The sequence below is a fragment of the Manduca sexta genome, chromosome 5 (genome assembly GCF_014839805.1).
Source record: "Manduca sexta isolate Smith_Timp_Sample1 chromosome 5, JHU_Msex_v1.0, whole genome shotgun sequence".
NCBI classification, from domain to species: Eukaryota; Metazoa; Arthropoda; class Insecta; order Lepidoptera; family Sphingidae; genus Manduca; species Manduca sexta.
Genome location: NC_051119.1, coordinates 4,173,792 through 4,186,339, shown reverse-complemented (window position 1 = coordinate 4,186,339; position 12,548 = coordinate 4,173,792). Strand labels below are relative to the sequence as shown.

General features: G+C 33.6%; 1 protein-coding gene across 1 annotated transcript; it reads right to left on the bottom strand.

The window, feature by feature from the left end:
• Positions 1-4: 4 nt before the first annotated feature.
• LOC115442306 (elongation factor Tu) lies at positions 5-5,981 on the bottom strand. The gene is made up of 7 exons (XM_030167319.2): positions 5,584-5,981; positions 4,668-4,802; positions 3,842-3,960; positions 2,752-2,875; positions 1,467-1,717; positions 731-959; positions 5-256 (listed from the first exon to the last, which is right to left on the bottom strand). The coding sequence occupies exons 1-7, from the start codon at positions 5,879-5,881 to the stop codon at positions 51-53; spliced, it is 1,362 nt and encodes a 453-aa protein (XP_030023179.2). The 5' UTR covers positions 5,882-5,981; the 3' UTR covers positions 5-50.
• Positions 5,982-12,548: the final 6,567 nt, after the last annotated feature.

The window sequence follows — 12,548 nt, the reverse complement described above, 5'->3', positions numbered from 1 at the left end:
AAAATATTTTTTAATAATTTAACATTTATTCAATATCTTCATTATAATATTTACACTTCATAATTCATAACTACTTTCCCCAACTTCCCCTTCGGTACATCTATAGACTTCAGCGTATCCGTCACTATTCCTGTCGCAACCGTCACGTTATTCTCTCTGATGGTGAAAGGCTGGCCTAACGTCATAACCATGTCTTCTAATAACGTAAGGTACACTTCCCCATGGTCTCCGGGCATCATCATATGCTGCGACGGATCTGAAACATTTATTTTTTATTTTACGGCGTTGGATATTTGTACTTTGAGCCCGACTTCCATATTTTTTTATAGAATAAAAATTATAGACTCGTATATTGCTCAAAATTAGGTGTAGTGAACTGCATAAATTTATTTTCTTCAATAGAGAAGCAGAGTGTGCATCTGCAACGGATTTGCAACCCAGTCTTGGCGTTTAAGTAATATCTTTAATATGTTGAAGTTACGATTTTTTTTAATTCGAATATGCATAGAAATCATTATCTTATGAGTTGAAGAAAGCTGTGGTCGACCATATATGCTGGATATAATTTATGTACTAAAACATTAGTGAAAAGTGGGTAGTTGCAAAAGTTTTAAAACTGTCAGACACATATTGCAACCCACACTGGAAGGCAACACTCAATACAATATACATACAAGATACAAACTACATAATATAGTTCTGTTTTTCATAATTGTGACAGAAATCTTACCCAAATCAATTCGACACGCAATATTCCACGTTCCGCTATACATTTGTTGTGAATATTTTGAGAATATGGGCTTCTTCCTTCCTCCCTCGCTTCGTGTGAGGAAGTATATCTTGGCCTTGTAGTGGTTGCTCATCTGAAGGCTTTTGGCAGCGCTCAGAAGCATTCCTGTTTCTACCGACTTGATCTTCATGCCTCGAAGAAGTACGCCGACATTATCGCCGGCCAACGCCTTAAATGGACACAATTTTTATGATAAAGTTACTCTTGTTTGCAGATCTGTGCTTATTATTTCTTGAGAAATGTTCTAGGATTTTTCGCATTAAAAGTTTAAGTTAAACCAGGAATAGGTGAATTTGTTTACCAACTGTAATTGTATGATCTAAATATGAAAAAAGAAATTTTAAAAAATCAAAAAGTATTGCCATTTTTTTATTTAGATTGATGTTTAGATTCCTTTCCCTTATTTAATTCAAATTATTATCGTGTCTGATAATCCGCTTTAGGCCAGTATGGTGGACTAAGACCTAAACCCTCTCAGTAACAAGGAAGGCCCTTGCCCCAGCAGTGGGACGGTATATAATATTGTATCTTTATTTTTAAATTGTTAACCTATCCAATTACAATTAATTTTAATTCAAAACCATTAACAGCTTTATGCGTTAAAATAGAAAAAAAAAATGATTTCACTATTGCATTTTTTTTAATATCTTGTCTATTGAGAACTAACTCCACTTACCTCAGAAACACTTTTCTTAAAAATTTGTATATCGGAAAGCGTAGTTTTGATATTGTATCCGAAACCCAGTAGATCCGCTTCATCATTTTTCTTCATAATGCCGCGTTTTATGGTACCTACAACCACTGTCCCTCTGCCGGGCACTGTGAATGCGTTGTCTATGGGCATCAGGAAGGGGGAAGTCAGATCCCTCACTATGGGAGGGATGTAGGAGTCCATTGTGTCCAAGAGCTTTCTTATTGATGGTGCACCTGAAATTATAGACTCGTGAATAAAGATATCTTATATAAAAAATAAAAAATGAAATGTTTTTTTTTTAACATGGCAAACATTTATTAGCTTGTCAAGGCTCGGCTTATAAAAACGACAGATGCAAATATGTTCCCACACTTAAATATCTATATTGCATTATTTAAATTGACAACTAAACAAAAAAAAATTGATGTCATCATCATTATCAGCCGCAGGATGTCCACTTTCCGAACATGACACTTGTTGAATAATGATAAATTTAAAGGTCGGATAATGTTTTTGTAAACGTATTTTATATATAGTATATTTAAAGGTGTCTTCGTAAACATATATTGTTTCTTTTGATATCCGCCGAGTAGCGTTGTTGTCTTCCGTGTGTCAGAAATATGTATTGAACGGTTAGTTTAACGTAACAACTTATAAATATATATTAGAAGAAATCTTACTCAATTTTACTCAAATATAGTCAAATCCCAATAACCACCCAAAGATTTCCAGATCGACCTAATATTTGATATAATCATCACAAAATGAAGAAATAATGACACCACTATGAGAATTTCCTTTACTAAAAAAAAATTATTCACTTCTGTTTACACTTGTTAGTTGTTACCCTGTAGAATTATGTTGATTCTCTTATTGCACAATAATGTCTACCTTATATTTATGATGGGATTAGCATAAAGTACTTATAGGGTAACATATACTTTATGCTAAAGAATTTCATATCTAAAATGGAAATTGGCAGGTCACCTGTAAGAGAAATATGACCTAAATGGACGAAAAGGGTAACTGAGGGTACACTTCGAGATAATACAAAGCGGAAACGAGGTAGGCAACCCAGACGGTGGTGCCAACCTTAAGAAGGTTGTTGGACCATTGAAAATCAGAACGGCAAGGGACAGGAAAAAATGGCGAATACTGGAGCAGGCCTTCTGTCAGAAGGTTTAAAGAGGACTAATAACGAGGAAAAAAAAATATATACCTACTCTCTCTTTAGTAATAGGCGTTTTGAAATTTTGAAATACGTTACCATATTCTGATTCATCTCCATTCAACGCCTTCAAAGCTGATCCACAAATAATAGGCACTGTGTTCCCGTCGTATCCAAAATCTGTGAGCAGTTCCCGCATTTCTATCTCTACCAATTCCTTTAACTGTAACAATTAAATACATTAATAATTGATCTTACATTACTTCTTCTCATAGAATTGTATGGAAGCAACTAGTCAATCCTACTAATATTATAAATGCGAAAGTTTGTGAGGATGTATATATGTATGTATGCTTGTTCCTCTTTTACGAAAAAACTACTGAACGGATTTGGATGAAACTTTAAAGTAATATTGGTTATACATCCGAATAACACATAGGCTACAATTTATAATGATTTTGTGTAATTTAGTTATAATATAACGATACATATTAAGTACAATATATATAAGGTCATGTATTTAATATTCCTAATGGTTTTTAAAGCACCAGAAGTCAACCCACACACTGTTTATTTCTATAATGCGATATAGAGTGAGCCTATTATTATAAGAAACAAATTCCAATGGAATCCTGGGTTATTTCTCTAATTTAAAATCTCTCATTTTTTGCAACATAAGAATCGAACCCAATTCTTAGCAGGTGAGCTAGCTGTCTCAGTACTAGATAGAGGCAAGCAGAGCTTCATAACATTGGATAATAACAATTCTTAGTAATTACTACTGGGTACCACAACCTTCAGTTTGCACAACGTCTAGTAGCAAGATATAGACTTGACAGTCTAAATCTTACTAGTGGTAGGTCTTTCATATGTGAGAGGCCGCCTGGGTAGGTAAAACCGCAATGTCTATTTTTGTCGCCAAGCAGCAGTGTGTAGTCACTATTGTGGTCCGGTTTGGAGGACATTGTAGTCAGTGTAACTACTGGACATAATACTTAACATCTCATGTCTCAGGATGGCATGCGCAGTGGAATACCAAACAATACTTGTAATTCAAGGTGTTGGATGGTGTTTCTACTGTTTAGAGGCGGTCGTATCAGTTCCCATTAGGCGAGCGGCAAGCTCATCACGTCGTTCAAAGTAAGAAACAAAAATATCTTCTTGTAGATAGTTCCCATACAAAATTTACCTCATCATCAACTAAATCTGCTTTGTTTATAAACACCAGTATGTGCTGAATGCCGACTTGTTTCGCTAGCAGTAAATGTTCCCTCGTTTGTGGCATTGGTCCATCATTAGCAGCTACAACTGGAATTATAAGATATTAATTAAATATTGTGTATTCAGATTGATGTTGATTTTCGCCTTTAAAGTGAAGATAGAAAAAAAGTGCGGATCGAAATTACGAGTACGACTATCGCGCTGAAGTCCTGTGTTCTAATACCGGGTCTTGCTTAAATCATTGTGGCCATCTTAAGAATTACTGAGCTGTAGCTTGGTCACAGGCAGTTGACGTTGTAATACACACACTTGGATGCCTCGGAAAGCATGTATAGCTGTTGGTCCTGCGTCTGATCTCTCTCCAGTTATGTCGTCTCACAGGACTAGGAGAAAGGAAATAGAGTGCATCTGTACATTGTGCACACATACATGCACTATACCTCCTGCGTATTTGGATAATATTCATTCAGCTTGACCGCTGTAGCCTAAATTCGGTTAGGAGGGAATCAATAAAGTGATATAATAAAATCTGAATTAAAATAAGCATTTTAGAGAAGTGATGCGAAAATATAAAATATTGTAATATACATAATATATACACGCATGCCTTATGCGCTATGTCAGTTAGTTGAGATTCTTTGAGATTTTTAACTTACTTTAAAATAAAGTTTTTCTAACTGGCAATTTTTTTTGCCATGTAATGGATAATTATGAACATGAAAGAATTTCTGAATTAGCAATATATTACCTAGCCCTATTAGAATTAAAAGGCAAATAAACATATATTATCTCACCTAATACAGCAGCATCCATCTGTGACGCTCCAGATATCATATTTCGTATATAATCAGCGTGTCCAGGGCAGTCTGTATGTGCGTACGTACGGAGTTTTGATGAATATCCAACATGAGCTGCATTTATTGTTATACCTGAATATGCATAAAATAATACTCGATATTCTAACATATTTAATTGTATTGCAACATTACTGAACTGGCACTTCAATAGTTTGGCATATTTCAATACTCTGGCACTTTCTTCTGTGCCTCCCTCACTGCTACCTCCTCCTGTTCCGCACAAATACTCCGTTAGAAACCCCTAATTAGTTAAGTAGAATATACTATTACTGCTATAGAAATGTGTATACATACAAATATGAATTCCCTTCATGAAATGCCTTAGATATTTTATTTATTAAGAATTTTCAAAAAGGATGTGCCCTGGGTGGTTGCCTGGTTATTATGTTTTTGTTGTTAATTTACTATTGTCATTTACTACACCATATTCTGGAAAATAAAATAGAATTTTGCCAGTTGATTTGGCTCTCCAACGTCTAACCATTCTTCAAACTGAAGTATTGCATTCAATGAAGTTTCAGTAGCCCATTGGAAAGGCATTATTCAAATAGAAGATAATACTTATAAGGTATTTGTTTAATTTTGTCCTTCATTTACTAAAAGACAGTAACCAATCTGTTTCTCTTTTTAACCTGATTCTATGTTTGTTAACCTGACTGGGCCGATTTATACAAAAACACCGGTGACAAGATCTTCAAGTGAGCGCTTTAGGCACTTGAAACCCTTAAAAATTAAGCGACCATGCTGAGGGCGACCCACTAACGGGTAACTAGCCCCAGCTCAGAACGGTCACTAAGAGAGTATGAGACATCAACAATTATGGTTCGATCTGTAATATAGGAAATAGACATACCTCTAGCTTTTTCCTCTGGTGCCTTGTCAATCTCGTCATAAGAAACATACTGTGCTAGCCCATCGTTTGCTAATACCTTGGTTATAGCGGCCGTCAGCGTTGTTTTTCCGTGGTCTACGTGCCCTATAGTGCCTACATTACAGTGCTTTTTCTCCACAAAACCACTTTTAGGTTTAGTAGAAAAGTTTACATTGAATACACTGACTAATATCCTATTTTTGCATACTGTGTTGTTATTTAAGGGAAAATGTTGTGTAAAGTTCGTGTATAGTGACCGAATTATGAGCCTGCCGGTCATGTTTTATTTATTTTATGGGTATTTACATCGATTTCAAGTTTATTTTGAGGTTAAATTGTTCTAACATTACACAACATTTGACGTTACTTTGACAGACGACAGCTGTTATCGATGGGTTATGGTACGTTCTAAAGCCGTATAAAGAAATATGAGTAGTTTTAGCGGGTACCTTTGTCTAGCCGCGGTAATTCTGAGACGATAATAGTCTAAGAGCTGATGGACATATTGGAGGTGTTTGCAGCAATGTTAAGAACGGTTAAAAACAGTTAAAAAATTGAAATTATATCTGAATACAAATGCAGACCTAGGTCAAGTAGTGCAGGTTGTAAGCGACCTTTACATTTATATTTATTTATAAAAGCGATTTCTTTTTATAAATGTTCTTAGGGCATTTTGATACCTATTTTAATATCTTAGAAATTAGTATCTAAAGTGTTGAAAAATATCAATTGAACCTAAGATGTTTTTATTACATAGATACGTTATCCGAGCTCAATACTGGCAAGACGAAAGTAAGGTAACTGCCCGACATTCACTTAGTCAACCTCCAACCACTGTCGCGACTAGTCGGCTTACTAACTTTTTGTATTTTTTATAAATAAAATGCCTTCCTGTGTTTTTAGACGATGTACACATTATACTCCAACTGTGAATGAAAAAACGTTTCATTTTATACGTTAGTAATAAGTATACACTCTTTAACTTATTTTTTTAAACTAATAAATCCATTTTATTCGACGGGCACGGCGACGGGGCGGTCGACGCTCGGGCCCATTCGGAACCACTCGGGCTCGCTCGGGCCGTATCGATGCGAGCCGCTAGGGCTGTGACTATAGTAAATACTCCGCTGTTTTTATGTGCAATTTTGTTAGTGTATGACGCGTCTATTTGTAAAATGTCATTGAATTGAACATCTTTTACGCAAGTCCCAACCTAACAAAAACAGATCAAGCTTTTTATAAAAAAAATATTCCTAGCCAAGATTCAAAACATTTTGACAAAAAAGCTACATACCTACTAAAATATTCCACTATTCCTCAGTGTCAAAAGGATCAAATTTTGAGAAACAATTACACGCGGCAAACTAAAGGTAAAGCTCATTTTCTTAAAGTTTTTAAATATATCTTTCCGAACACCTGGATTCAGTCATTGTTTTAAATTTATATTATAATTGTTGTAAGACCGATGACCGTTGGGGTCGAAAGGTTCTAGAGTGGAGGCCACGTACAGGCAAACGAAAGGTCGGACGCCCGCCTACAAGGTGGACGGACGACCTGGCTAGGGTCGCAGGAAGTCGCTGGATGCAGGCCGCTTCCAACAGGTCGACGTGGAGATCCTTGGGGGAGGCCTATGTTCAGCAGTGGACTTCCTGTGGCTGATATGATGATGATGATGATGAATTGTTGTAAGTGGCTTGGGTATGAAATACTCTCAACGTCCGTACCTGCGGCGGCAACGTGTGACGGGTCGTCCAGTTCCCTACAATATGGTTGAGGAGGCCGATGGCTGGCACATGCGTCATACTCGTGAACGGGTGCTGCTTGTGGTGACTGTTTTGTCCATATATGAAAACAAACTAAAATTTTGCTTACTATAATCTTAGTACTAATAATTAATAGTATACTGGAAATGTTTTATATCATTCCACTATTTCATGATTCCTGAGAAGGTTGGGCATACATAGAAATTGAATATTTATTAGTTTGCAAGTAAATAAATGAACTGTTACTAAATAGAGCATTAAATGTAACTTTTTAATATTTTGTATACACTGTACCTACCTTTGAAGGCAGTTTGAAAAAACCCTATTTTCTTGTCTGTACTTCGCTAGTAGAAACTGCTTTCAGAACTGGTGGTATATTCACTGAATCTAAATAATGTTCAACATTTTACACATTTAAATAAATTATTTCATTTCTAAAGGGAAATTAAGTAGGTGACTGTGAAAAATCGCGTAAGTCAATATTATAGGTACATATATGTAGTTTTATATTTAATAAAACTAGCTTACAAGAATGTACATGGTGTTCTAAATTAAAAAAATCAATATAGTTATCTACCTATAAGCTCGAAACTGAAAAAACACACACAAAAAAAACATACAGTCGAATTGAGAACCTCCTCCTTTTTTGCAGTCGATTAAAAAGCATTTAATATTCATGTTTACTTTAGTTGTTACTGTTTTTCAATCTAGCGGTAAATTGACGTAAATCAATCTTTACAATTAATTTACTTCATTTCACATCGTAGCCTACAGATTTTTTAAATTATCTTGTTCTGGATACTATGACAACTATCTTACTCGTCTTGTTTTTTATAAAAAATAAACAAAATTTGTAGTTAGTTATAAAATTCTCCAGTCGTACAAAAAGAAAACAAATATAAATTAATTTAACATTTATTACCTATAATTCATATACAAGCATGTTTACGTAAACATTTACATTTATCGCATATTCCTGAATTTCCAATTTTAAATATTCAATCTTTAACGGCTAAATACTTAACCTATAGTTTGCCTCTTAAAAAGTTTGTGAACGTTGCATCAATTCTTAATTTAAATCAAGCATTAACCACACCTAATAAATATTTTTTAAATTTCAATAATATTTTGTCTTCCAGATAATACCGTCATATTTACATCAATAAAGTATAATAATTCGAAATTCAAATATCATTTAAGGGACGTCAATCTTGACCACAATTACCAGAAATGGGTCATGATGACGTCCAAATGAGCTACTTATGACATAACCATCCACCGTAAGAGCATGGTCCGCCTGGATTCGAACCCCCTACTGAATAAACACGGGCTCCGTGGGCTATCCATTAGGCTACCACAACTCTTGCTTGAGTAGGTGTAATAGGCCATGACAACTGAATTACAACATTAAAATTCTTAATGGAGATGTATTTAACTTATTATTTAAATTTATGAAGACGAGTTAGGACATAAATGTATATTTAATTTAAAATGTTTCCTGCGCAGGTCTTGAATTTGACGTGGCGCGCAATTTTGAATTTTTGTCGGTGAAGGATATACTGTAATGAATTTACATTTTTTATACGGACTGATTCAAAATACCGGTTCTCCTTATACAGGTTGTTGCGTTTTGCAGGGTTCATAATTATACAGGCTGTTCTCCTAATAAGGTATGAAAGAAAAATACAATTACATTAGTCATTTTAAGACTTATACATATTAAGTGTGATTATTTTGTATAGGATAATTTAGGGCTCTATTACGAATAAGGGTAGAAAGCAGAGTTGTACAATTAACGAATCTAACCGATTACTTTGATATCAATTGGATGCGAAATATAATTTTATAACATTAATTCAATAATAAACTTACCCTGTAAACTAAGGGATTAAATACTTACAGAAAACTATAAACTAAATATAATAAGCTCACGCCTTGATCCCTGAGGGGTAGGCAATCGTACTAGTACTCCCATGATTCGCTAATTCCGTACCACTGATAGGAGCTAGCGTATCACCTAATTCGTCAGATTTGAAAACTTGGAATACTACCCGACATGACTTTTAAACCCAAGCTCTCATAAATTTTGGATAATGAAACCTTGGGTCAAATATTAAGTGCCCACGAGCTTTTTCAATAAGGCAAGAAATAATTGAAAACTATAACATTAAAAGCTCTTGCACCTCACTTACTGAAGATTCAAATAGATTGAATCAAAAAGAACTTATACATTGTCCTATACCTAATTTTAATCAGGATAGAACAAAAATAGATTTTACATTTATTTTTTCTACAAAACAGTAGTCTAATAGCATTTAGTATCATAGTTTGTGTCTGGTAAAAGCTGAACAAATAATGTTTAATATTTAAATTACCTTTTTTTGTCATAAACATTTATATTTAATGTTTACCTTTTCTATCTTTTGTAGGGTGAATTTATCCAATGTTTACACTCTTATGCATTACATATTCATTTTAAATTACAAAAAAAATATGCAAACATTTTTTTAATATAAATTTAAAACTATTAATTTGTCTGCTATTATATTTAAAATGTTTCTTAGTGGTGGTAGTTCAGTCGTATGCGAGGGACCGTCTGGCCTGATACCACCGGCATATCTATTCCTGCTGCCATTAGCAGTGTATATGCATTGTTGCGTTCCGGCTTTTATACCGTAATTACTGGGTATCATGAGACTTAACATCTTATGTCTCAGGATGACGAGCAGTACTACGCAATTGTTATTCAAAGTTCTGTATGGTGTTGCTACTGTTATGGGCGGTCATGTTTCTTACCATCGAGCGGACGTTCTATCCATCTCGCCGTTAAAGTGCTATAGAAAAGCAAAAATACATGTTTCGAGTACCTATCTTAGGTTAGTTAACCGTAATTTATTTAAATGATGAAAAAAAAAAACAGAAGAAAATTAGCTGTCTAAAGTATTAAACCCTAGTGTCACGAAACCCAATAATATAATAGTTATATAATCTGTAGATTCTATTTGTCTATTGTCTGTGGTCTGATCTCTTCCTTTCCCGACCGTACCATCCATCTTGTCCATTTAAGTATAATAAATACAAAAGACTTCAATATGTAAAGTGTTTCATTACCACGCACCATAACATTACCTATGAGCTTTACAATAAACAGAGTATATGTGACATTTATATGTATATGTGTTTTTAATACACGTCCAATTCTATGACCGTCCATGGATCGATCTAAAAGTAATTATATGGAAAGAAAATGCCTTAATTTGAGTGTCCAATAATACCGCTAATAAAAGTAAATTGTAATATGAATAACTTTTGAAAACTGGCAATACTTTTATTTACAATTTATATTTTTATCACACACATGTGATTCGCAGCAAGTCCTACAAGTATCATAATTGTTCAACACCAAAACAACACACAATTCACAATGCTTGTGGAGAGGGTAACAAAGATTTCTTGTTAATACAAATACCGTTCAAGTTTTTCATTATGCTTATATAATTTTCGTAGATTACATAATCTGCGTCATATTGTATTGGGCTCAGCATGATATATTTAGGCAATTTTTTAATAAAATATCTTACTAGACTCTATTGACTTTACAAATACTAAGCATTGGGACATTTTTACTCCTATATTTAGCTAATAGCTATGAACGATTTCTTACTGTTTTTTAATTATACTCTTACTCCAAAATTTTATAATTTACTTATATATTCAATTTATGTGAATTATTCTATTTGTAGTAAAAAGATAGTCAATTGTCATTATATTGGATTAAAAAAGCCAATCACATACAGGGTGTTGGATAAATGGGGGTTTAAAATTTAAGTTATATACAGGTTGATTCATTTAAAGTAAAATATAAATACAGTATTGAGTAATATGATTTAGTTTGTATAATTTTTTTTTTTGGTAATACTTTACAATAAGTTTTTTATGTTAATGACTTATGCTTTTTGGATATTTTAAACTGTTTCGGAATCAAAAATATTGAGAAAAATTCTAAGTTTATTTAATTTTCTTTACTCATATTAATAAATATTTTTTATTATGTGGTTTTATTTTTATACCCCCTTACAACACCCTGTATAGCCGTGTCATTGTATAATTTATAAGTGTATCTATAATTATTCAACGTAACTTATTTTAGTCTACGGCGCCAAGTGTTGGCAAAGATACCGAATTATTAAATTCAACCTTATTGATATTTAAATACAAATGTTATTGATATATAAAAATGATACTCAAAATATTATTTATATAAAAGTCTGCCATATTTAACAAAGAATAAAGTTCAGTTTTGTCAATGAATTCGATATCTTTGCCAAAACTATATCCTCCTAAGGTCACCAGTTACTTATTGATCCAAGCTAAATAGTTCTTATAACTGTATTTGTGATAATTAAAGTCAACAATCTATTTCGTCATAAGGCAGTGTTTGATATATCCGAAATGTAAGAAGAAAAAACTGGATTTCACACGCAGCATACCTAACTGAAGATAATATTTGTGTTCCTAGTAACTTTCTATTCTTACTTATACTTTCTAGTCGAACCTTCTCTTTCTATATGAATTGAGTCTTTAGAATGTATGAATATACATTATCGGATTCGGATTTTAGCTTCCCATGGATGTTAACGAGTATGCCTTCATTTATATTGGGCATCCAGCATATAACGCTTACCAATTCAAATACAAAACGTCAATATAGGCATAATGGGAGTTGGGACCATGTTGTGCAAAAAAACTACAACCTGTATATGGCAGTGGCGAAGGGTGAAAATTTTCAAAAGGTAACCCGACTAAATATTTTATTCTACAATTATCATGTAATACGCTGTTCACAATAAATTAAAATCAGTAAAATATCATAATACACAATAATTTCCTTCTAACATAAACATTATGCCTAAACTCTAAATTTAACAAATAATCACATATTTTGAACATAGGTACTTATCTAAAAGTGCCCAACAAAAATTAATAACCCACACTATACACAAACACTAATTATACATTCTAAATTATTAAAAAAATTTGCGCCAATGGCCCAACATTAAGCCGCAAATTCTCGGGTTACCCTGAAGTACACATACACCCATGCACACATGTATTTTTACGTCACTTCCAAAAGATTAGACAAAGACACCGCGCTGCGTGTGAAAGAGACAACAATATCCCGAG